Raw genomic sequence first — 26,896 nt, 5'->3', positions numbered from 1 at the left:
CTCAGGAAGGCAACTGTGTGACAAAGACCTTGGAGCAGGAGAGGAGGGGCAGCAAAGTCCCAGGTATAGGGTGTGGTTCTCAGGGTCTCAGCCCCATGGGTTTTGCATGGGGCTGGGAAGGTTACTGTTGGGGATCATCTCCCCACAGTTTCACCTCTCTCTCCCACACAGGTGTCAAGTCCTTTGAATACTGGTGACTCACCCCCAGTTCTCACTCCCCATTGCCTGGAGGTCTCCAAAGACTCCAACCAGCAACACAGCTGCCCAGTCTGGACTCAAGAGTCTCCCCAGACCTCAAGAGCACCCGTCATGAGGCCCCCAACCCTCCTCCTGCTGCTCTCAGGGGCCCTGGCCCTGACAGAGACCTGGGCAGGTGAGTGCAGGCTCTGGAGAGAAAAGGCAACTGAGGAGGGGGATAGTAGATGAACCCCGGGTGGGGGTAAGGACCCAGGAAAGACTCCTCACCCCCACTGCTGACCCTGTTGTCTTCCGTGACCCCACCATGCCCTGACCCCTTTCTGTCCCTCTCAGCGTCCAGCCTTCTCATCCGCTGCCCCATTTCAGTCTCAGGAGCCCCCTCCCCCATCCCCTCCCGCCATGTATCTCCAGCCCGGGTCTCCCCTCCCGCCCCCAGGCCCCCACTCCCTGAGGTATTTCTCCACCGCGAGGTCCCGGCCCGGACTCGGGGAGCCCCGCTTCATCTCGGTGGGCTACGTGGACGACACACAGTTCGTGCGGTTCGACAGCGACTCCCCAGGCCAGAGGATGGAGCCGCGGGCGCCCTGGATGGAGCAGGAGGGGCCGGGGTACTGGGAGGGGGAGACGCGAACCGCGAGGGCCACCGCACAGTCGTTCCAAGAGAGCCTGCGCGCCCTGCGCGGCTACTACAACCAGAGCGCGGCCGGTGAGCGGGGCGGGCCCGGGGCGCTCACGACCCCACCCCCGCGGGCGGGCGGGGACCCCAGACCCCGGCCCGAGCGTCCCCCGAGGCAGGGGGACCCGCCGGACCCTCGACCCGGGACGAGCCCCGGGACGTTCCCCGCGAGGTTCCCGCGTCGGTTTCGGTTTATTCCGGGGGGCGGGCGGGGTGACCGCGGGGTGACGGGGCGGGGACAGGCTCTCACACCCTCCAGGGGATGTACGGCTGCGACGTGGGGCCCGACGGGCGCCTCCTCCGCGGGTACAGTCAGTATGCTTATGATGGCGCCGATTACCTGGCCCTCAACGAGGACCTGCGCTCCTGGACCGCGGCGGACATAGCCGCGCAGATCTCCCGGCGCAAGTTGGAGGCGGCCGGGGAGGCGGAGCGCGTCAGGAACTACCTGGAGGGCAGGTGCGTGCAGTGGCTGCGCATTTACCTGGAGCACGGGAAGGAGACGCTGCAGCGCTCAGGTAAGAGGGGCCTCGGGTCTCCCAACCCCCCTCAGGCCGGCACCGCGGGGAGGGTGGAGTCAGGGTCACAGCAGCGCCCCCTCTCTGGTCGGGGGGGGTGGGAGGACACCCCCCCCCGGGTTTCTGACTCCCCAGAGGACCCCACTTTTCCTCAGAATAGTTAGGGAATCCAGTGTCTCCTGAGCCTGAGGGGAGACCAGCCCTGGAATCACCCTTCACTGATCCTTTTGACCCAGCAGCCCTCTTGGGAACCATCAGTTTCTCCCTCAGGGTCTTGTTACTGGTCTGAGGACATTTTTCTGATCTGACTCCTGCTTTTCTGAGTCCCCAGGTCAGGAGCAAAAACCCGTGCTCTCCTCCCTAGAGAACTGCATCCTCCTATCCAGAGTTGTCTCCCTAATTCTAGAACTTTCTAAGGAATAAGAGATTATCCCAGACTCCCCAGATCAGGCTGGTTTCTAGATTTTGTGCTTCCTCTTTCCAAACCCACTGCCCTGTCCATTCTGAGGATGGTCACAGGAGGGTTCTTCAGGGTCCATGAGAGAAAAACCCAGAGTGTGTAAGTTCCACCCTTCTCCTCAGATGCCCCAAAGACATACGTGACCCACCACCCCATCTCTGAGCATGAGGTCACCCTGAGGTGCTGGGCCCTGGGCTTCTACCCTGCCGACATCGCCCTGACCTGGCAGCGAGATGGGGAGGACCTGACCCAGGACACGGAGCTGGTGGAAACCAGGCCTGGGGGGGACGGAACCTTCCAGAAGTGGGCGGCTGTGGTGGTGCCTTCTGGAGAGGAGCAGAGATACACGTGCCATGTGCAGCATGAGGGACTGCTGGAACCCCGAGTCCTGACTTGGGGTAAGGAGGGGAACGTGGCACAGAGCTTCTCAGGGGCATCAGAAGCCCTTCTGGAGACCTTCAGAGCATCAGATGGAGGCTTGGGGCTCAGGGTCTCCCCTTCCCTTCCCTCCCCTCCCCCTCCCAAATCCTCCATTCCCACCCCTGGCATCTTTGCTGCCTGGTTCTCCTTGGAGCTGTGCTCACTGGAGTTGCACTGGTGCAGCTGTGATGTGGAAGAAGAAGTGCTCAGGTAGGGAAGGAAGTGGGGGGATCATGTCCACGGGGGCTTTCAGGCCACAGGTAGAACTAGCCCTAGCTGGTAATGGGAAGTACCATTGTAGCAGCAGGATGAGCACAGGGCAGGTTCACTATGACCTGAGCAGACATGTGAAGGAGGAGTCCTGGAACCCTCGGTGGCTTTTTCAGGCTTTTATTGAGTTTACCAGGTACATGGCAGGCAGGGATATTGGGGGGGGGAGGGGGGGCTGGCAGGCTTCCCAGCCCCCACAATCTTCACTCTTTCTGGACTTTTCGGCATTCTCCCGTAGCCTCTGCTTCTCTGCTGGTGCTGCTCTCTTGCTTGTTCTCCTTTTGGTGGTTCTGCTGGTCCACTGGTGTCCCTGTGACACTGTCCTTATAAGCGCACTCTCAGCCCAGGTGATTCTTACCTACTTATGGCCACACCCTACTCCCGGTGCCTGCCTTCAGGCATGCATTTAATCTAATGGTGGGAGTGCAAAAAGCCTGACACAGTTTTTACTTACCCTACAGCCATCCACACACGTGTGTTGCCCAGTCTGGAGCTGATTGCTAACCTTCTTTTGTAAAGCATTTTTGAAAATGAATCACGTTCACCTTGATAATTCTGGTGATGGGCCCTGATTCTAGCAAATGGCAGAGGGGAAGGTCCCTTCTGAGGACAGACCCAGAAGGCAGTTGGTCCCATCCCCTCTCATCTCCTTTTTTCATATTTCCTGGTCTTACCCTAAGTGTCCAGTCACAGTTCTGGAAACTTCCCTGTGGTCCACACTTGGGGATTCTTTTAGGATTTCATAGGCTGACTCCTCCCTGGACTCACCTGATGCTTCTTCCCACAGGAGGACAAGGGGGAAGCTACTCTCAGGCTGCAGGTAAGTGTGTGTAGGATAAATGATTGTCAGGCTTCTCTTGCCATCAGGATTGATGATGGAACCTTCTGGTCCTGAATGCATGCCTGATGGCGGGCACCTAGAGTAGGGTGTGGGCATATGTAGATGGGATTCACCTGGGCTGAGACAGGGCTTATAAGGGTGGAGTCTGGGAACAGAACCACCAGAAGGAGAACAAGCCAGAGACCGGAAGTGAACACCAGAGAGAGCCCAGTAAAGTGGAGATTCGCAGGGGACTGGGAGGGTGATGGGGAAGCTGTGAGGGGGACATTCTGAGGATGAAGTGGACAATGGAGAATGTGACACTTGGGTGTTTCTTTGAATTCTTTTATGATCCTTTTCCTTCACAGTGTGAGCCAGCTGCCTTGTGGGGGCTGAGTGATGCAGGATTTCTTCTCACCCCCACTTTGTAACTTCAAGATCCTCTGGTTTCCTTTGCTGCAAACGGCATTGGAATCTGTTTCTGTTCTTATGAGATAATGTGAGGAGGTGGGGAGACTGGCCCAGCCCTGCCCACCAGGACCTCCACACAGTGACCTGTGTCTCTCCCTGATGACTTTCCTGCTCCAGCAGAGGCAGCTTAGTCTGTGTCTACCCCTGTCTTTGTGTTTTCCTCAAGAATAGTAACTACTTCCCTCTTGAAATAATAATTGAGTTCTGAAATTACTGCTTGTAAGCTTGTCTGATGGGTTTGGTGGGCTAATAAAAATAATTCCTAAAATTTGAGATGAAATGAATGGGAAACCTTTCAGAATCACGTGTTTGCTGTGCTGAGTCTGTGCAGGTGGGGGCAGGAGAGGCTGTGAGGAGCCGAGGGGGACGGGGCCTATGTGCAGTCGGGGTTCAGTGCATCAGGGGCTTTGACATGGTCACTCCTCAGGGGTCATCTCTCTGCTCATTTGTCCTTGTCCTTCAGTAGCACCTGTCCCAGCAGGGCCTGTGATCACAGGGTCAGACCCCACCTAGCCTTGTGTAGTCTGGGCAGGGAGTGTTTGTGTGGCCGGGTCAGCCCAGGCTCAGCTCAAGGTCTAGCCTTCCTATGGATTCCTATTTGTTTTGTGCTATTCTCTTTGACGTTTAGAGACCAGGCCTCATGTCCTCTTGGTCCCTGTCTCTGACAGCAGCAGGAGCATCTGTCATTGTCCCTGCAAGGCCCAGGGTGTCCCCTGAACACAGAGTCTGGTGAGATGAATTTCCAGACTCATCTGATTTTTGGCCTCATTTAGGACTTTTTTGGGATTATTCTTTCCATCTTTTCCAACAAAATCCTGGTATTACTAGAGAGGAGGATTTGATAATTTCCTGATGGATTTAGATAAGTTCCTGATAGATTTCTATTTTTCTCTACAGCTTCTCCCTGTAACCCTGCCCTTAAATGTAGTAACCCCAGTGCTGGTGCTAATCAAGACCCGTGGGTTGATGGAGTCAGTTACCATCATAGTTGGCTGAAAAATAGGACCCATAAGCCTAGGAACTTGGGCCTCCCTGGTGAACCAGGGATTAAGTCTCAGCACTATCACCTCTACACCTTGAATTCAATCCCCAGCCAGGGAGCTACCCACTTGTGGCACAGCAGACCATTCCTGTCTTGCCTGCTGCGCCCCTTAGCAGTGTATTCCAGAAAATCTGCCTGTTCTGCTCCCCACTCTCTCTGGTGAATCCTCTTACCAACCCCATCCATGCACTCCAACCTACACCCCAGTTTTTCTATGCAAGTATAAATAAATCTTTAAAAAAAACTACAAACCCCTTTTCAAAAGAAATACACCTGTGTAATGTGTCACATTAGTAAAGACACTGTCTCTAGAATGGGGAAGTGCTCTACACTGATGACACAACTGATAACTGTTGCACCAGGTGTGTGACTGACTGTTTATGCAACTAGGAAAACCTAATGAACTAAAAACACGCAAAACTTGCAGCCTGCAGAGAGTGTGTCCTAGTGGGGAGGGGACACTGGGGACTGTGTGACAACAGATCAGACAGTAACCCATGCGTGTCTGGTTAGAAGTGGGTAAGGGATGTGGGAAGGTGACAGGATGGTTTTCTTCCCAGCGTGGTCAGTGTGGGTCTCACTGAAGTGACCTTTGAGAAAAAGTCTGATGGACACATTGCCCACAAGGATGTGATGTGCAGGAAGTTCAAACCAGATAGGACAACCTCTAGTGCAGATGACTGAGCAGGAATGTGTCTGTGTGACTGACATGAGCAAGGAAGCCAAGGGCTGGAGCAGAGGCCAATGGAAATGGGATCTGTGTGCACCCAGATCATTCAGGCCTGAGGATGTTGGGAGGGTTTGACTCTCTGAGTAAGATGTGGGGTGACAAGACCTTCTGAACAGATACACACTTGTGGGACTTCTCTCTGGTAGCCTCAGTCTGGCTGCTGTGCAGCATGGAAGGGTGAGGGGTGGGAAGAGAAATGGAGGAAACCAGTGCAAGTCCCAGGACAGAGAGGTTGGTGGCTTTGTTGGGGGGTGAGCAGGGAAATAACAGGAAGTGATAGGACTGTGCACATTTAGACATGGACTTCACGGTGTTTGCTACTCCTGGGCTGTGAGAAAGGGGTCAAGGATGACACTTGGTGTTTCAGACTGTGCAGGCAGAGAGGTGGAGCCTCAGTGACATGGGGAAGACCCTAGAAGAGCCATATGTGGGCATCCCAGGCATTCACTTTAGCAAAGTTGAATCAGATCCATTAGAATTGAAAGTGATGCTGGCAGTTGGACAGACAAGTCTGGGGCACAGGTGAAATGTCTGAGGTAAGAAAGAAATCTGGGAGGTGATGTGATGTCAATGTTATTTACAGTTTTGAGCATGTAAGGGTCACCCAGAAAGTGATGATTGAGCAAGAGAAAGGAGCAGAATTGAACCCCAGATTCTACAGTGATGAATAATCGGAGCAGACACCTCCCTAGAACCAACTGCACAGTCTGACCCCACATGGAGAAGACACGGAGACCAGGGAGCCCACACTTCAGTGAGCACAGGAGTCACCTGGACGCTCATGAAGACTCAGAATGTCTAGAACAGAGCCTGAGAGTCTGTTATGTGGCCCCTCCCCTCACCCTAGGGATGGAGAATTTAGGGCTGATGATCAGGAAGAGGCACTTTTATGCCTGGAAGCAGGAGCAAATAACAGGGACTTTGGAGCCCAAGTTCCCATCCAAAGAGATTGAGGGAAACTATAATTTGGGAACTCAGACTTGGTGGAGCAACTTTTATGACCTCGACACCTGGCTTTTCCCTGAGGCCTGTACCCATAGTTACTCACTAGGGGGTCAATTTGAGGACCCCTAACGTGACAGTGGGCCTGTCCTTCCGCTGGGAGCCCAAGGAGCCTGGGGAGGGCCTGGCTGAGCAGGAGAAAGGGCAGCTCTGGGCTCCTGTGCTCAGCCCTGTGGCCACACGGGGGCGCTGCCGCGCTGCTCCGGATTCTGGTGGAGCCGCCAGGACGGGGCGGGGCTGAGGTGGGCAGAGTTGGGGGTCCTGGAGGGCGGCGTCCCGGGGGCGAGATGCTCTGTGAGCAGTCAGAGAAGCAGGGCCCAGAGGAGAGGAGACTCCGGAGCCCGCCCTGTGTGTGAGGTTTCCAGCTTTTATCCCCAGAACCGCTCTCTCCAGTCCCTCCAGTGCAATACCTGGGGAAATATATATAGTTTGTACAGTTTCCTTCTACAAACTATACTTTGTTGAGGGCTATTTTTTTTTTTTTTAGTTTTTATTTATTTATTTATTTGTTTGTTTGTTTATACATGCACTGGGTACAGTCAGAAGCGCGGGAGGGTGAGAGAATTCACCAGAGCCAGAGCGGGGAGCAGAGCAGGCAGAAGGACCGAAGTACACTGCTGAGGGGAGCAGCGGGCGGCAGGAGAGGTCTGCGCGCCATGTGGGACCCTCCTCCGGTGGCTGTGGAGCAGCCGGGGATCGAACCGGCACCACAGAGGCCGCGGGCAGCTTCGCAACCCAGCGCTCAACTGCTGCGCCACCGGGGAGGCCCTTTGTTGAGGGCTATTTTTTAAATGTAATTTTAATTTAAAATTTAATTTCAAGCAACATTTTAAAAATACTCTTAGATTTACAGACATGGCAAAGGCAGTAGAGTTCCTGTATAATCCACATCATTTCCAAATTGTTAACATCTCATGTGACCGCAGTGCATTTGAGCAGCTAAGGAAGCAATATTTGATGCACTTTCACTAAACTCTGCGCTGTATTTGGCTTTCATTTATTTTCCTAATGTTCTTTTCATGCTCCCACATCCCACCTGGGACACCACATGAAGTTCCAACCATGTCTCCTTAGTGCCTCTGGCTGACAGTTTCTAAAGTTTCCTCTGCTGATGACACCTGTGAGCAGAGCTGCTCAGGCACAATGGCCTCCATCTGAGGCCATTCTCCATCACTTTTGTTTTTCTTTTCTTTAGTTATTGTTGTCTTCGGAAGGAAGTCACTATGGGCAGCTTGCACTTAGTGGGGGTTCTGCTATAAACATTTACTTCTGTGCCGGGTTTTTGGTTTGGTTTCTTTGTCATTTTGCAAATACAAGTTTTCAGATTGGGTAAATAGCAGAGACAGTGGTCCCTGGACTGTGTGGTCGGTCTGTGTTTGGCTTTAAAAGAAACTATCAGAACCTCCCTAGTGACTAGGTCATGGTCATCCTATCCTGCCAGGTCCTGTTGCTGCAGTCAGCACTTGGTGTGGCCCATTTTAGGGGGCCTTTTGCCTTCTAAGAAGCATATAGTGGACCTCCCCGGTGGCGCAGCAGTTGAATGCTGGGTTGCGAGGCTGCCCGCGGCCTCTGCGGCGCCGGTTCGATCCCCGGCTGCTCCCTGGCCACCGGAGGAGGGTCCCACATGGCGCGCAGACCTCCTCTGCCGCCCGCTGCTCCCCTCAGCAGTGTGCTTCGGTCCTTCTGCCTGTTCTGCTCCCTGCTCTGGTGAGTTCTCTCGCCCTCCCGCACTTCTGACTGTACCCAGTGCATGTATAGACAAACAAGCAAACAAACAAACAAATAAATGAATAAAACATCCCTCTATTAAAAGAAAAAAAAAAGAAGCATATAGTGGCATCACTGTTATTTTTAGTCTGTCTTTCCCTAATGACCTGTGATCTTGAGCATCACCATTATCTGGCATCTGTATCCTTCAGTGGTGAAGTCTTTTGTCCATTTTTTGCATTGGATCATTTCTTTTCTTATTGTTAAGTTGTAAGACTTCATTTATAATATCAATTCTAAACACAAGTCCTTTATCAGATACATGATCTGATTTACAATCATTTCTCCAACTCTGTGTCTTACACTCTTGTACTAATACAATAGTAAACACTAGTGACTAGATACAGGCATAGATATATTTTTCTGGAAAGAGAAATGATAACTTGCTAGTGACCTGGCTCACTGGAGGGCTATGGAGGAAGGGGGTTATTCATTTAGCTATGGAAATTCTTGAGTATAAAATTTTCCTCCGTGCTCATGAAATAATACTTTCAAAATCAAATCCTACTAAAATCCCTTCAACTGCATCATGTCCGAATCACATGCTAAGCCCAGACCAGCACATCTGTCACATGAAGAACCTGCTCATCATCATCTCTCACGGCCATGGCTGCATTTTGGGTCACTCTGTGGTCACATGCCCGGTGTCCATGCTGTGGGTTTTAGACAAATGTGCAATGACATGGACACTATATTGTGTCCTACACAGTAGACTCACTGCCCTCGATATCTTCTGTGCTCCAAGGAAACAGAAGCAAAGACAGACCAGTGGAGACACATCAAACTGCAAGCTCCTGCCCAGCAAAGGACACTGTCATTAAATGTAATGACACCCTATGGGGAGGGGGGAGAAATAATTTGCACATCATACATCCAAGATACACGAATAATGCATATAATGCAACACCCAGAAAACAACCCAATCTAAAATGGTGAGAGGAGCTAAGCAGATACTTTCTCCAAAGAAGATGCAGATGGCCACAGTCACATAGAAAATGCTCCCATCACACATCATCAGGGGATGCAGATCAGAACCACAATGAGATACCACCTCGGACCTGTGAGGTGACTCATATTAACAAGACCAGAGACAAGTGTTGGCAAGGTGTGGGGGAAAGGAACCTTCATACACTATTGTGGGACCTCGTCCAACCCCTATTGAAAACAGAGTGGAGTTTCCTCAAAATAGTAAACATAGATCTGCCAGAGGCCCCAGCATCCACTCCTTGGGAGTTATCCAAAGAATGCAAAAGCTTATTTCAAGGGCTATGTGCACTCTTGTGCTCACTGCAACAATATTTACAATAGCCAAATTATGGAAACAATCCATGTGCATAAAACAGATGATGGGAACTATTGTGGCCTGTACATGAGATCTGAATTTACAGCAACATGGATGGAAATGGGTAAAATTATGCTAAGTGAAATAAATCAGGAGAACCACAAATTCCAGGTGCCATGACTCATATGTGTAATATACAGAAACCCAGCAAAGGATCAGATAAAACCTAACTAAACCCTTGGAGTCTGCTGCAGAACTGAGGCACCATACGGGGTTTAGGGTGGGGACAAAGGAGTAAGAAGGCCCAGAGGAACACAGTGGAGGACTCTGGGTGCATTGGAGGTGAGGGGGGGTGAGGAAACCTGCATCTGAAGAGGTGAATCTCCAACTCTGAGTCATGTGCAGTGTGTAAATGTGTGTTACCTCAAAAATACAGTAATAAAAAAAACTCTTTTAAACCAAGAGAAAAAATTGCTTTGTGCTCTCCATCAGTCACTGACCTCAGGACTTTGCCTTCGCCTCCTCTCTGTCATGCAGGCTGAGGGGCTGGTTTCCCACAAGGGCAGAGGCAGGAGGTGCAGGGACTCCTGGGGCTGCTCAGACCCCGTTGAGTAGAGACACTGCAGAGAGGGCGGCTCTGAGGGGACCCGAGACAGAAGGTCAGAGTAACCCCAGTGCTGAGTGAGGATCTGGTTCCCAAGGAGAGGGGAGTGCATGTGTGTGTGTGTGTGTGTGTGACAGGAGAGACAGGGCATACAACATAAGGCAATGGGAAGACAATTGCACATCAAGCTCCAGCATAAATGAATTCAAATCCTACAGTGTGAAGAGTGTCAGGCAACACCCCAATATGTACAGTTCCATGGAGAAGTTGTTTTGGAGAAGGACCTGAGGCAGCAGAGGATCTGGAGACAGGAGGGGGTTTGGGACTATTCCCATGGTTAGATGTAAGGAGCCTGGGTGGGGCCCTGCTGGGCTGTGGGGGCAGCTCCCCCTGAAAGCTCCCTTTCTCCTCCTATAATGCTCACTCCAAGCTCACCTCCTTCGGAGTCAGGGAGCTCCACCCTGGCAGCCCCTGTTTCCCAGGGGTCACTGCCTCCGTGGGCTTCAGCCACTTCAGAACAGAGCTGGAGGGAGTCACACAGACTAGGAGGGAGTAGTCTTTGCCCTGCTGACCTGGCCCAGGGTCAGAATTAGCCAGTTACTGAGCTGAGCCTTTGTCTACAGTCCAGGAAGGGAGGGAGAGATGGAGCAGGGTCTGCCTCAGCTCCTGGAGGAAGGTGTAATGTGGGAGTGGGTGAAATGATTGTTTTTCATTTCTGGGGTTCTTCCATCTCCCCAGGGTCACCCCCCAGGTGCAGCAGGGAGCAGATCTCAGATAAACCAAGCCTGGTTCACCCACCTCCCTCCCTCCCTTCCTCACCGCTGTGCTCAGGATGACTGTCCTGGTCCCCACTGGAAGAGGAGGCAGAAAGAGAGTGTTGTTACCACATTAGCTACCGGGACTGGACATAGTGTTTTCTTTTTTACTGTAAAAGTTCTATTATTTTTTGTCATTATAATGATGTGAAATAGAAAATTGTGGGGAAGGGAGAAAATATTAACCCAAGCAAACAATAAAAGCAGGACAAAAAGGCAAACATGAAACAAAATAAACACTTTGCCTCGTGGCCCCCCTGCTGTGGCAGCTGCAGTGAGGAAGGGGCTCAGAGCTGAGGGGGCTGAGGCCTCAGTGTGGTCACATCCCCTGGAAACATCCAGAGTGAGGGTTGGCAAGGTGTGGGGGAAAGGAACCTTCATACACTATTGTGGGACCTGGTCCAGCCCCTATTGAAAACAGAGTGGAGTTTCCTCAAAATATTAAACATAGATCTGCCAGAGGCCCCAGCATCCACTCGTTGGGATTTATCCAAAGAATGCAAAAGCTCATTTCAAGGGCTATGTGCACTCTTGTGCTCACTGCAACAATATTTACAATAGCCAAATTATGGAATCAATCCATGTGCATAAAATAGATGATGGGAACCTTTGTGGCCTGTACTTGAGATCTTGAACATGAGATCCAGAGTGAGGGGCGCCCACTACCTGCCCAGGCAGCCATATGTGATTAAGTTGAATTTAAAAATTCCTCCTGATGTTGCTCTTGTGATGGAGGGAGGTGAGGGAAGGTAGAAGGGAGGTGATGACAGAGGCTGGGCCCCGAGACTGCAGAAATTACCAGGTTCTGACCTCTGTGTTCAAACAGAATAAATCTTCACATAACAGCCCTTGAAATATCTGAAATCTTTGTGCTCTTAAGGAGGGTAAATGCCACCAATAGACATTGTTTTCAGTATGTGTTTGATGGAAATGTCCTAACAGTCATTACCAGAAACAAGAGTCCTCCCGAGCTTTTTGTGTAACTGTATTAATTTTTTAACTCAACCGACACATATTGGGGTGCCCTCCGCCAGGCACTGGGGCACAGAGTGAGCAGTCCCAGGACTCCATGTGTCTGTAACTCAGAGTCCAGCTGGAGACGGGCCCGGGGCTCACAGAGCGAGGGGCCCCTGACATGGGAGCTACTCGGCCTCCTCCCTGAGTGGGTGACAGGTGACCTGAGCCCCAGGGGGAGCAGGAGGTGATTGGGAGGTAACCCTGAGGAGACAGCGGTGAGGGTCCTGGGTGTTGGGCATGGGTTAGGAGCTGGAGCTACTGCAGTGGGTGCTGAGGGGTGTGGGCCTCTCTCTTGGCCTGGACTCCAGCCTGTACTCCCAGCACATGAGTGGAACCCACACAGAGACTCCCCCCAGAACCTCAGTTTTCTCACCTGTGTGAGGTGAGGTTAGGGATGCGGTGAGGGTGGTGAGCTGATGCCTGTGAGGCTCAGCACAGGGCCTGGCACATTGTGGGTGCTCAGCCCCTGTCTGCTCTCCTGGCTGCAGGGAACGGAGGTTTAGGAGAAAGTGGAGGTGATGACAGGCCCTGTGTGCCCTCCCTGCCTGGTGTGGGGAGCAGAGAAGGCAGGTGAGGGTCCATGTTGAGAAAGTCCTGGGGAGCCATTGGGAGCAGAGACTGGAGAGGGCGAGAGTGTGCAGGGCAGGGAGGAGGCTCCTGCGGCCTGACCAGGGCATGTGTGGTCACCTCCACCATCCTCCACCTCCACCTCCATAAATAAATAAATTTATTTATTTATTTGTTTGTTTGTTTGCTTGTTTATACAAGCACTGGGTACAGTCAGAAGCGCGGGAGGGTGAGAGAATTCACCAGAGCCAGAGTGGGGAGCAGAGCAGGCAGAAGGACCGAAGTACACTGCTGAGGGGAGCAGCGGGCGGCAGGAGAGGTCTGCGCGCCATGTGGGACCCTCCTCTGGTGGCCGGGCAGCAGCCGGGGATCGAACCAGCGCCACAGATGCCGCGGGCAGCTTCACAACCCAGCGCTCAACCGCTGCGCCACTGGGGAGACCCTGCCCTCCATTTCCTCCCCCTCCTCACCCACCTTGTGGGACAGTCATGACCTCGGGGCACCGACTGGAGCCTCCTGGCAGAGGTGACCTGCAGTGTCTGCCTGGAGACTGGGGCCCGGGGAGCACCTCCTGTGGCCACAGCTTCTGCCAGGCCTGTCACAGCCGAGTCACTCAGACCCACCGAGGGCCACGTGCTGTCCATGCTGCCAGGAGCCACCCAAGAGGGAACAGCAGCCCCAGTGGGTTTGTCTTCTGGTGGCAGATTGTCCTCTGGTGCCAGGGACCAGCCTCCGGAAATGTGTCTATGGAAACATGGACAAAACTGAGCCTTCCAAAACTAGTAACATGAGTGACATTTATTTGCCAGAGATTATTTGGTCGAAGGCCTCATGGATTCACCCCCATAGGAAGTGAAGGGTGTGTGGTGGGGCAAACCGAGCATTTGCAAACAATTTTTCGGGCTGTTTCTTGAGTCAGATGGAATTGCTTCCACAGTGAAGCGGCATTTTGGTGATGAAGGGCATGATCATTAATTGCCTCCTGTACTGAGAATGCCGCCGCTTGAGTCAGCAAATTGGCCAGCTTGTTTTCACGAGCTAGAGGACCTGGTAATTTAGAATAACCACGAATATGGCCAACATACACCCTGGATGTCCTAGATTTTATCAAACCTTGTAGCTCCAATAGCTGTGGAGCAATGGTAGTTTTAGCATCAGTAATTATAGCAGTCTCAATATTAGGAAATAATTTGGTTACATATTGGGAATTAGTAAAAAGGTTAAATGGCTGATTTTGCAAAATTTTAAATACTGTGAGAACTGCAAATAATTCAGTTTTTTGGGCTGAGGTTTTAGTTTTCTGAATGGACACTGGTTTGTCATTGATAATGAAAGCAGCTCTACCATTGGAGGAAACATCCGTAAACACAAGCGCAGCAGGTTCTGGCAAAGGCACAGCACTAACAATGGTTGGAAAAATAAAAGTCTGTTCCTTAAAGAAATGAAGCACAGGGTCAGGAGGCAAATGAAACTTTATTTCTCCAGAGAAAGATTGCAGGGCTATTTGCCAGTCATCACTTAAACTAAGCAAATCATTAAGTTGGTTTTTTTTGTAAGGTCAAACAAGAACAAGAAATTCTCGGCCAAAGAGCTCGACGCTCCTATGTCTTCCTTTAATAATTAATACAGCCACTTGGGAAGCATAGGAACAAACAACCTTCTTTGCTGTAACTGGTAAATGTAACCATTTTAATGGCCCCTTTTGCCATAAAACGTCAGTTGGCGTATGCGGGGTGGCCAAAATTATGAACTCCCAAGGCTTAGTATAATTTAGCCTTAGCAGTTGTTGATTGTTGAGTGCATTATTGACCTTTTGTAAGGCTAGTGTAGCCTTAGGTGTTAATTGCGGGGAGTTGGGATTAGAATTACCTTTTAGCACGTTAAACAGTGGGCGTAAATTAGCAGTGGTTAACCGCAAATGAGCTTTAATTTAATTTGTCTCCAAGTAGTTTTTGAAAATTATTTAATGTCTGTAAAGAATCTGTTTGTAGCTGCAGTTTTTGTGGTGACACAGTTAAAGAACGAACAATTTTCCCAAATAATTAACTGGCGGAGAAGTTTGAATTTTTTCTGGTGCTACCACAAGTCCATAACTTTGCAGCAAAGCTGCCAGACAAGTCAAGGCCTGATTTAACAAGTTTACTTTAGTATTACTTATTAGAATGTCATTCATATAATGAACACAGTAAATGGACGGGTACTCATCCCTAAAAGATGACAAAACCATATTTACAAATTTTTGACATAGAGTTGGACTGTTTTTTATGCCCTGAGGGAGAACTTTCCATTCATACCATTGAAATGGCCTTTTCAAATTTACTCATGGGACACTAAATGCAAATCTTTTGCAGTCTAGGGGATGTAAAGGGATGGTGAAAAATCAATTTTGTAAATCAATAACAATAACATGTTCATCTTTAGGGATGGCCACAGGCGATGGCAGACATGGTTGTAATTATCCTATATCTTTCATAGTAACATTTATTGCTCTTAAATCCTGTAACAATTTTCATTTTTTTATTTTTTTAATTACAAATATAGGCGTATTCCAAGGGCTGGTAGTAGGGCGAATATGCCTTTTTATTAATTGTTTTTGAACCAAAGTTGTTACAGCCTGGATTTTTTCTTCTATCAGGGGCCATTGTTCTACCCATACTGGATCATCATTTTTTCATACAATTGGGTCAGCTGTAACCTCTACAATGACCCCCTTCATAAATTTGATTTATATTTCAGGCCTCGTCGTGGCTCTCTTTGAGCAACCTCAATGGGAAACACTCCTCCCTCCAATCTTTTTTCTAAACCTTGATTTGGGTTAAAACCCATTTGTAACATTTGAGTGGCAACCTTATTATTGGGACTAAATAGGAGCACTCCCATTTGAGAGAGAATGTCTCTTCCCCACAATGTCATAGGAAGAGATGGGACAACATAAGGTTGAAAAGTCCCGGACACCTCTCCATCATTTTAATTTAAGATTTGAGAACTTTTTGCCACATTTTGTGTAGATCCCAATCCGACCAAAGTAAGATGGCATAGTCTTTGTGGGCCAGGCATTAGGCCAATTATGCCCCGTTATACAAGTAACATCAGTACCGGTGTCTAACAATTTTTTAATTGCTTTTTCTTGAATTTTTATAACTTTGGTCAGTCTACTGTCTTTAATTTGTTGAACCAAAAAAAGCCATGTCACTGGATTTAAGACTGGAATTACCTTGTGGTTTATTGGATGCAATTTTATTGTTAACCGACACCAAAGGCAGTAAAAGTAATTGAGCAATTTTTTGTTCTGGATGAATTTGTATAGTTTGTATAGGAGGCTCTAGTATAACTTTTATTTTATTAGTAAAATTAGAATTAATAACAATTGGTATTACTTTTATGCCTTGTAGAGACGCAGAACCTCAGCCAAAAACAAGCCCCATTGTTTTTGGCTGGGGTGGGGGCGGGGGGCATACACACCCCCGTCACTATTATGGTGTAAGATTGATCAGAAGTTAATATTGCGGCGGAGGTGGAATATAAGTTCAAGTCCGCGCTGCCTGTGGCCCTGTGGATGAGATCAGAGATTGTTCGCCGCTCTGGTCATTTAGATTTTCAATTATTTGAGGGGCCTGGGTGGGCTCCGTACCCAGTTTTCCGACTGTGAAGCATTTTTTGAAAAGTCAGAGTAGTGCCCGTAGTAAACTTTTTATTAGGTGGCAGTAATGTACCATTTTTATGATATTTAGACCGACAGTCCTTTATTTAACGAAATTCTTTTTTTTTTAAAGATTGATTGATTGATTGATTGATTTATACATAGCCGGGGATCGAACCGGCGCTGCAGAGGCTGCGGGCACCTTCCCAACCCAGCGCTCAACCGCTGCGCCACCGGGGAGGCCCTAATGAAATTCTTTATTACAACGCAGGCAAAGAGTTTTTGGAAGCATTACTTGAGAAGGAATCACATTGTTATTTGTTGTAAAAGGCTCGTCAGACTGTTGAGGCAAGGCTGGAGGCGGCACAGAGATTACTTTGTTTGGGCAATTTTTGCTATAATGCCCTGGTTGCCAGCAAGAAAAACAATTTTCAAAATTTTTGTTTATTTTTTATCCTTTTGTTGATCAAGGGAGGTGAATCACTGGCTACTGGTCTGTCCCTTTAAGGCAGCCACAATGGCCACACCCTGAAGGTAGGAGGGTGTTACCTCTGAACAGGCTCGAACATATTTATTAAGATCGCCTGTTTGTACAATGGGTCTTAACAATGTCTGACACAGTATGGTAGCATTTTTAAAGGCCAACTGTTTAGTTAAAATGTGAGCTGCCTCAGCATTAGATATAGTTTTTTGGACAGCATCCATTAACCGTGACAAAAAATCTTGATAAGATTCCTCAGGCCCTTGTTTAATGTTAGCAAGGCCAGAAGTTTTCATTTCACCAGCCGGCAACCGGCTCCAGCCAGCAGCTGCAGCCTCACGCACAGGGCGGAAGGCCGGAGGTGGAATACGGATCTGCACATTATTTTCACACCAATCATCTTGACCCAAAACCATTCCAAGCGGAATTTCATCATCTCTCATTTTCATTTCTCTATTATTGTATTTCTTTACCAGTCTCCGTGCCTCCTCCTCATAATTTGCCTTTCACAACAAATAAGCTCCACCAGACAGACTAGATCTAGCCGTCATCTGCCAGTCAAGAGGCGTGAGAAAGTGACTGGCCGTTGATTCTAGGAGCTGCAAGGCATAAGGAGATATAGCCCCATTGAGGTTGTTCATGGTCATTATCAACATTGAGCACAGGAAAACACGGAAAGCTAAAATCGCCTTTTTTTGCTGTTTGTCTCACTGCACCAGCAAAACCAGCTCTGGGTTTATGAATTAAATCACTGGACATTTGTGACATTAACCTGGACACAGGCTATGCGTTTTCAAAGGGATCTGATTGTATATTTGTAGAACGAGGCTTGAGATCAGTCTTAGCTCTAGCTAAATCACTGATATATCTTTTAACAACCTCAGCAAGTCTGGGCTGGAAATTGGATTAGATTTAGGAATAGATTCATGATTAGGAGCCGACGCTTCAGTAGAGAGGTCAACTTCGGCTCTAGAATCAAATTTTGACTTTTGAAAAACAATTTCATCATCCGAAGAATCAGAATCACTTTCTCTAATGCTGCCACCCAATTTCTATTTCACTTTCGGTTTTGCATCTCTCGCTTTGCCTCGCCTGGCTAAAGCGATCTATTTGTTCAGGCAATTGTTTTGTTAATACCTGGCTGTCAGCCGAGGACCCTTTGATGTCCTCCGAGGATAAAGAAACAGCAGGCGCAGGCAGCCTTAATTCTCTGAGTTTTTTAATCTATTTTTTCCAATTCGGACTCTTGATCTAGCATATCCTGTAGCAGATCCCACAATGAAAAGGCATCTATGGGGACCTTCTTGGGTCCATGGACAGTATAATAGGTTGTCATTTCCTCTCCTACTCTGGCCCAAGTTCTTGCATCCAGAGTACCATCCCTTGGAAACCTAGGGCAACACATTTTAACAAAATTTAGGAAACTAGCCAATTGTGCATGAGAGGTCTTAAGGCCTCTCTCAGCAAGAGTATACTTAATTATATCAATAAAGAGTCCTCTTTCCCTAGACTCAATATGGCCCATAGCTTCTCAATGATAAGACACTCACTCGCCTTATCACATAATAAGACACTCACTCGCCTTATTACGGTTCTGAACTACTGCTCCCCAACCCTGCTTTCTCTACTGGGGGGTAGCGCCCTACCCTATGGAGCAGATCCTAGCTGTCCCCACACGGGAAAGAAATCTTACCTTTCAAGTACCTGCTTCGGGCGCCACTTGCCTGGGACCAGCTTCCCGCAAAATGTCGTGTCAGGGGTTCCTGAAAGGATGAGACGGCCTAGGCGACACATTAGGGGCTGAAGGGAAGGGGATTGAGGAGACACTAACACTGGATGAGGTGCAAGTCTCTTCTGCCGAGAGACTCAGCAGGTCTTTATTCATTTTTAGTAATCAGAAAAATTACATCATCATGTGCAAAGCAGAAACAATTCGTGTATTTTATTCCCATGGACTACTGGCTCCTACGGGTCTCATCTAGACGGTAGCCTTCAAGGTTATTAGATAAAAAAACCAAACCTAACACTAAAACTTATTTCAGTTAGACAATTACCTAAGACAGTGGATAGCCGCCAGTGCATCCCTATCAGCTAAAGCCTAAGCATCAAGACTATTCTATTCATATGGCCTTCAGCTGGAGACCAGCTGCTACTCAGCTATCAGAACTTTTTCTTAGAAACTTCTTAACACAATCAAATTCATATAAAACTTTCCTAAGAAACTTCTAAAAAAAGCAAACTTCTAAAAAAGCAAAAAAAAGGACTCACTATAATTGTTGTGAGGCATGTATAATAAATTGTCCTCCATTGTCAAGTGGGCCAAATTGTTTAATAACTAATTTCTAAATAGATAATTTTCCATGCCATTTACTTACAGTCTGCTGATACATATAATTTATTGCCTAATGTACTTTCTGATAAATTTTTCTCCTTTTACGACCAAGAACAAAAAACAAAGGGATGTTAAAGCTTCAACCCCACAGTGTGAGGCACAAGGAATCTTTGGCCCCCTGGTGTGAGGCCATTTTTCTTAGCTGCTTGCCAGTGTCTTATCTGGCTAGGGCATTAAGGCCCCCTGCACTCTGGGGGAAAATTGGCCAGTGGTCATTTTCTAGTAGCCACATTAAATGAAGATCCCTGCAACCTGGTGTACGCAGCGGGGTGTGATCAGGTTTGCTGAGGCTGCTTCAGCAGCAAGGTTTGACACAAGCCACGGGGAGAGAGGCCCATGGTGTGCCAGGCCCCATGCTCAGCATGCAGCCTGTGGGCATCCCTGAGCAGCATTGACCTGGGCTGTGCTGTGGCAGGTGGGAGACTGGCCTGGTAGGCTGTGATAGAGGGGGTGCCTATTCTGGATGCTCAGGTGAAAGTCTGGCCCTGCTGAAGCCCACTCCCACTGTGATCCCTGATGCCATGGGGAGAGGGGACCTTACTGTGGGTAGCCTGTGGGCCCATCAGATGGACTCTGTATGACAGCAGCCTGCACTCCAGGGTGAGAGTACCTGACCTCAGGCATCTGGACACACTGGCAGGTGTTTCATTTATGAATACAGTGCCAGAATTGTAAATGGACCAATCAGATTCAAGCTCTCACAGGTGCCATTCAGGGTTTTTGAGACCATTCAAGGCTCTAAATGGACCAATCTGATTGGAGTTCAGCTGGCACCAACCAAACAGCCAACTCACTCTCACACTCACCGAGGTGCCACGTGCTGTCCAGAAGCCACCCCACAGGGAACAGCAGTCCCTCTGGGTCCTGGTCAGTTTGTGTTCTGGCCCCAGCACAGGAATGGGGTTTTGTGAGCAGCACAGGAAAAGGTATTTTTCTATTTCTGGAGGATCGGGAGGATATGGTTTACAGTGATCCTAACCATTACAGTCACCCAGTGCTGCAGAAGGAGAAGGTTCCGGGTCTTATAAGGTAAAGTCTTTTACTGTTATTCTGAATTTGTGACAAATCTTTGGTGACTTGCTCCATTATGGATTAATCCATACTATTCTAGAAAGATAAAGTTCTGCATTTTTCCCTGTATCTGCAATATTTTGATTTTTTATATTTATTTTCTTGTGTCATTATTTATTTTTGCACAGTATTTGATTTCTCCCCTCAGGTGTAGTTCCCATGGGTCTCCCCCACCCTGGCACCTGTGATCTGTCACCACAGAGCATTGTGCTCCTCCCTCCCTGTGTGACTCCTACCCCTTCCCTGCTCTGTCATATGCATCGGATCTACATCAGCTTGTGAGGTTTATCTTTTTCCTGACCTTTGTTCATTTCTCTATACTCTCCCTATAAGTGAAACCATCGGACGTTTATCTTTTTCCTTCTGACTAGTTTCACTTAGCATAATCCCTTCCAGCTTCTTCCATGTTGCTGCAAATAATGAAAGTTTGTGTTTTTTGATCTCTGAGTAGTATTCCGTTGTGTCTATACCACATTTTCCTGACCTACTCATCTGTGCAAATCAAAACCACAATGAGATACCAACTCACACCTATGAGAAGGGCCCGTATTAAAAACAAACAAGCAGAAACAACACATGCTGGTGAGGATGCTGTGGGAATGGAACCTCTTCCACTGCAGGTGTGACTGCAAACTGGTCTGACCAGTCAGTTCTAGAAATGATGCCAGGTCTTCAGTCTCCCTCATCCTGTTTCCTCAGCTTGTCAGGGTGGAGGGTCTGTTCATGGGAGGCTGGTCACAGGTGCCAGCAGGAGGGTCTCTCAGTTTGGGGACCCTCTGACCCTGGGATGGGGTGTGTAGGGACCACCAAATTACTGAACTTTCTTTCCCTCAGGCGGAAAGGGGTGCAGTTTGCAGTCCCATATCTGTGTCCTCAATATGCTCACATGACTTATTAACCTTCACACTTGTGATAAAACTGACTAGAGAAGTTAAAACACTTATAATGTTATAAGGTGACACTATTGAGAGCAGAGTCAGGATTCAAACTCAGTTTTCCTTCATTTGAGATCATGTTCTTTGCTGCATCATGTTCTATAGCTTTTCACAGTGATCTGACAAAAACAACAAAAATCTGGTTGAGTTTAGAAGCCTACTGAAAAAAAAAAAATAACCTTAATAGGTTCACCCAATGGCAATCACTCCAAGCATGTTTCTGCTCCTTCTCCCTCCATTTCTTCTTCCAGAGGCCACGTCCTATGACTGGGAGCAACACCAGGAAAATCTGGGAGCAGTTTCAGAGGCAGGAACAAGCACCAGGACCCCAAGGTGAAACCCCTGGTGCGCTAAAGAGCGTGAGTCACACCTGGGCCATAACCTGAGGAGGGGCGTCTCCTCCCCCTGAGTGATGCACCCTTGGGAGCTGGTCGGCACCTCCCTCCCCACTCTGTGGAAGGTTCCTGGTGCTGGGATCCCCACAGGCCCAGGAGAGAGGAGCCTCCTGAAACATGAGTGTCCCTGAGGGTCATTCTCAGAGTCTACAGGGAGATAACCTGTAGGTCTTGAGAAAAAGCCATCATGACTACCTCTGTGGATTTTAATTATATATAAAAAAAACTTCTGTAAGATTAGAGAATGTAAGTTTGCCACGTCACTGATCTCCATCTCTACTTGAAATCTTCTCCAGTATTCTCCAACCATAAGATGTGGAATTTCTACCTAGTAAAAGAACAAAGAAATACGTGACAATAACCAGGTCTAGGCCATTTTCTAAGTATAAGTGAGATCAAGGTCAAACGAGGAGAATTAATAAGAGAAAACTTAAAGGAGAAAATTCGAGTTTTATGGGGATTATAAATCTGGTGAACAAAGTACATCTCCATGTGCCCAAGGAAGTGTGTTGTCATTTACTGGACAACCTTGATGCCAAAAACTGGCCTCTGTTAACCTCAGTCAACAAAAGGGAGCAGAGGTTGAGGAGAAGGAAAGTAGATTAATTTGTCTATAAACTGAGGAGGGCAGCAGACTCGAGTCTGAAATACCACTGTCCTGCTCTTTGGCAGAGGGCAGGGGTATTTATGCAAAGTAGTAAAAAATAGGGGGAGATGGGCCAGCCCACGACCCCTGATGCAGCAGTCTTGTTGAGGAAGAAAGATGACCATGATTAGTCATCTGGAGCTCGCCCTGTGCTGATGCAAGGAAAAAGCTGATGGACTTGGACTAACAATCCTGCCAGAAGGCTGGGGGTCACTGGCAGGTGGATGTTATGTTTATGGGCCCCTGGGGTAGATGGGATTATGTGTACATCCCAGGAGATGAAAATCAAGGCATGGCCAATGGGCCTTGGTGGCCCAAAGCAGCCTTGTGTGAGGTTCTCTGCAGCCAGACAGAGGAGATGGATCCAAAAGCCAACTTGGACAAGGCAAAAGCTGGTGCTAAGGTCGGGAAGTCCTGAATGGTTAAGTAGCTGAAAGGACACTAAAATCACCTGTTGGTAACACCCTGTTCTTTTGAATAAGGGGAAGCAGCTGATGAACCATGCTTGGGGAATGGGGCATGAATGTGGCTTGTGGTGGAGGACACAGCCAAAGAACTGTGGCCTGAGAGAGGTGGCATGTGGAGCTTGTATCCTCAGATCCCCGACCCATGTGCATGTGCAAAGGGTTGGCCTGAGTGCAGGGTCTGCATGTCACACTGGTGGCTATGAAGGCAGAGTGTTGGAGTGTGTAATTTAACCATCCCATAGTGGGTAGGTTCATCACTGGTTCAAGCAGACCTGTTGGTGTCTTCATGTTCTCCGCTATTCTCTGCTGCGCTCCTCCACATGCTGCCTCACTCCGCCGCACCGCTCCATATTCCGCACTGCTCCGTATTCCGCACTGCTCCATACTCTACACAGCTCCATACTCCACTCCACACCACACCACTCTATACCACACCATCATCTGTTGCCCTGGCCTTATATGCCCAGTCTCTTGACCCAGGTATATCCCATCTACACATGCCCACACGCTACTCCAGGTGCCTGCCATCAGGCATGTTTTCAGCACCGCAGGGATCCATCATCTATCCTAATAGTGGGAGGGCAGAAAAGCCTGATACTTTTTTTTTTACCTTACCCTATAATCCACCTGTAGGGTAAGGTAAAAGGTGTCAGGCTTTTCTGCCCTCCCGCCATTAGGATGGATGACGGAACCCTCCGGTCTGAATGCATGCCTGATGGCGGGCGCCTGGAGTAGGGTGTGGGCATAGATAGATGGGATTCACCTGGGCTAAGACTGGGCTTTTAAGGGCAGCGTCACGGGGACGCCAGTAGAAGCCAAGAGAGAAGCAAGAGAAGCAGAAGCCGAGAGAAGGCTGGAGAGCCCAGAGTGAAGACCTGCTGGGGGCTGGGAGGCCTGCCAGCCTACCGGCCCCCCAGCGCCCCTGCCTGCCATGTACCTGGTAATCTAAATAAAAAACCTGCAAAAACCACTGAGGACTCTTGACTCCTCCTTTACCCGGTCTGCTGGATCATAGAAAAACCTGCTCCGTGTCCTGTCCTGCCTCTACAATTGGCGTAAGTCAGCAAGATGATCCATGCAGACAGGTATTGGAGCCCTCCGAAGACCTGGAGGGACTAAGGAGTAATAGACTGTCTGTGATGACGCTGGAGGCGTCATGGCGCCACAGAAGGTAGACAAGGTCTGGGAGCTGCAGAATGAGACCTCATGTGGAGGAGACGCCCGAGAAGACCAGTCAGAGACCCCTGAGGCAGCAAGAATCATCGGAAGAGAGGACCGCGATTCGGAGCTCACCAGTGCTGATGCAGGGAGAGGCTAACGGACTTGGACTGATGGACTGATGAAACTGGACTGACAATCCTGCCAGAAGGCGGAAGAACTTTGGCAAATTAAGTTTTTGGGACCCTGGGGGAGGATGCTATTTTTTGTACACCCCAGGAGATGGGAATCTGGGGGTGGCCAGTGGGCCTCAGTAGCCTAAAGCAGCCTGTGTATGCCCAGCAGCTAAACAGAGGGAAAAAGCCAACTGAGAAGGCAAAAGCTGGTACTGATGCTGAGTTTGGGAAGCCCTGAGTGGCTGTTAAGCACTAAGTAAGCTGAGGAAGGCCAGTGAGTTTTGTAAAATCACCTGTGGGTGATGCCCTGCTCATTCTCCAGTGAGGATGAGGAGCTGAGGAATCCATCCTTGGGGCATGGGTGGGGAACATGGCTTGTGATGAAGCCCACAGCCAAAGAGGGGACCCAAGAGAGGCCGCATGTGGAGCTTGTATCCACGGATCCCTGACCCATGTGCCCCTGCCTGCCGTGTACCTGGTAATCTAAATAAAAAACCTGCAAAAGCCACTGCAGACTCTGCCTCTTCCTTTACCCGATCTGCTGGATCATAGAAACCTACTCCGTGTCCTGTCCTGCCTCTACACCACCCCCTCAGGTTATTCTGCCAGACAATCTATAAACAAGTTATATACATGTTTCTCTTGGTAATATGAACACTGCAGCCATGGCTCACAAAAGTAAATAGAAATACAACTGAATATAGCAACAAAATACAATAGAACACAAGTCCAGGCAGGGCACCAACCTAATGGCAAAAGACAAGATTGTTAGTACCAGCAGATGATCCACCATGTCTGCTGCAAAGTGTAGGGTAAGGAAAAACGTCAGGCTTTTCTGCCCTCCTGCCATCAGGATAGATGATGGATCCTTGTCCTGAATGCATGCCTGATGGCGGGCACCTGGAGTAGGGTGTGGGCATAGGTAGATGGGATTCACCTGGGCTAAGACTGGGCTTTTAAGGGCGGCGTCATGGGAACGCCAGCAGAAGCTGAGATAGTAGCAGCAGAAGCTGAAAGAGAAGCCGAGAAGAAGCAGCAGAAGCAGAGAACGCCAGAGAGCCCAGATAGAGTGAGGATTTGCTGGGGGCTGGGAGGCCTGCCAGCCTCCCGGCCCCCCAGCACCCCTGCCTGCCACGTACCCACTGAACCCCAATAAAAGACCTGCAAAAAACCACTGAGGACTGTGACTCCTCCCTTACCCGGTCTGCATGGGATCAGAAAACCTGCCCCGTGTCTGTTCCTGCTCATGCGAGGGGGGGAACTACTCATGGCATCTGCTGTCACAAGCCAGGAGCCGTCAGGCTTCCTGGCCTTCTCCGGGTATGGTCTCAGCCACAAGCCACACACAGCATCCACCCCCAGGATGCACTCACTCTTGGATTGGCAATTCTGTACTCTTTGGGGGTAACTGACCAATCCTCAGGGTTTCTGTCTGCTGTCATTCCAACACCGGGCTTTCATAGCCACCAATGAGATACGCAGACCCCTGCACTCAGGCCAACCCATTGCACATGCACAGGGGTTGGGGATCCGTGGATACAAGCTCCACATGTGGCCTCTCTTGGGTCCCCTCTTTGGCTGTGGGCTTCATCACAAGCCATGTTCCCCACCCATGCCCCAAGGACGGATTCCTCAGCTCCTCATTCTCACTGGCCAATAAACAGTGCATCACCCACAGGTGATTTTAAGAGACTCACTGGTCTTTAACAAACTTAGGCTGCTTAACAGCAGTTCAGGGCTTCCCAATCTCAGCACCAGCTTGTGCTTTCTAATTCGGTTTTTCCTTTGCCTGGCAAAGTACTTGGCAAGGGCTTCCTTGCTGCAGAGTACTTGGCAAGGGCTTCCTCCCTCAGCCAACTGTGGGCTGTTCTACCAAGGCCTACTGGCCATGCCTTCTCATCTCCTGGGGCTTACAAACGATACCATCCTCCCCCAGGGGCCCAAAAACATAACACTAACCTGTCAAAGTTCCTCCACCTTTTGGCGGGATTGTCAGTCCAAGTCCATTGGCCTCTCCCTGCATCAGCACTGGTGAGGTCCGAATCGTGGTCCTTTCTTCCCCAATGATTCTGCTGCCTCAGGGGTCACTGGCTGGTCCTTGCAGACCATCTCCTCCTCCATGGTAAGGTCTCATCCCATAGCTCCCTTGGTTGGACCTTGTCCACCATCTGTGCTGCCATGCCGCCTCCAGCCTTGTCACAGTCTCAGTCTGCCACTCCTCAGTCCCTCCTGAGATTTTCAGAGGGCGCCACACCCGTCCACATCGAATTATCCTACCAACTATGCCAAATGTAGTTTGGCAATCCCATAGTGAGTAGGTTCATCATCGGTTCAAGCAGACCTGTTGGCGTTTTCACGTTCACACTGTTTGCCACCGCACTACTCCACATGCCTCCACACTCAGCTGCACGCCGGCACACTCCACCATACTGCTCCATACTCCACACCACAGCACTCCACACCACACCATCCTCTGCCATCCTGGCCTTATAGTCCCAGTCTCTTGGCCCAGGTGTATCCCATCTACACATGCCCACACTCTGCTCCAGGTGCCCGCCATCAGGCATGCATTCAGGACTGCAGGGATCCATCATCAATCCTAATGGTGGGAGTACAGCAAAGCCTGATACTTTACCTTACTCTGCAGAGTGACAGCAGTGAGTACCCCTGGGGTTTGTGGTTACCCACAAAGGAATATAGATTTTGTCACCAGTCTCAGAATGAGTGCATCTTGGGGGTAGATGCAGTGTGTGGGCTCGTGGCTGAGAGCAGAGCAGGAGGCCATGAAGCCTGATGGCCCCTGGAGTGTGAGGGCAGATTCCATGAGTGAAGAGTGGTTCCCCCTCACATAAGTGGTGGATCATCTGCTGCGACAA

The 26,896-nt window shown here is 49.4% G+C and overlaps 1 protein-coding gene across 3 annotated transcripts; it reads left to right on the top strand.

The window, feature by feature from the left end:
- The first annotated feature begins 268 nt into the window (after positions 1 to 268).
- On the top strand, positions 269 to 21,616 carry LOC119252171 (saoe class I histocompatibility antigen, A alpha chain-like). Of its 3 annotated transcripts, XM_054698621.1 has the most exons (6): positions 269 to 373; positions 635 to 904; positions 1,117 to 1,392; positions 1,975 to 2,250; positions 3,330 to 3,362; positions 3,731 to 4,126. In XM_054698621.1, exons 1-6 carry the CDS (start codon positions 310 to 312, stop codon positions 3,733 to 3,735), a joined length of 924 nt encoding a protein of 307 aa, XP_054554596.1. In that variant the 5' UTR covers positions 269 to 309; the 3' UTR covers positions 3,736 to 4,126. The 3 variants fall into 3 exon arrangements, with proteins under 3 accessions (XP_054554596.1, XP_054554595.1, XP_054554597.1); XM_054698620.1 differs by lacking the exons at positions 3,330 to 3,362; positions 3,731 to 4,126 and adding an exon at positions 21,430 to 21,616; XM_054698622.1 differs by lacking the exon at positions 3,330 to 3,362.
- The last annotated feature ends 5,280 nt before the right edge of the window (positions 21,617 to 26,896 follow it).

The sequence above is a fragment of the Talpa occidentalis genome, unplaced genomic scaffold (assembly GCF_014898055.3).
Source record: "Talpa occidentalis isolate TD23 unplaced genomic scaffold, MPIMG_talOcc4v2.1 talOcc4.2, whole genome shotgun sequence".
NCBI classification, from domain to species: domain Eukaryota; kingdom Metazoa; phylum Chordata; class Mammalia; order Eulipotyphla; family Talpidae; genus Talpa; species Talpa occidentalis.
Note: the sequence above shows the minus strand (reverse complement) of the source record. Positions and strands in the feature narration are given on the sequence as shown.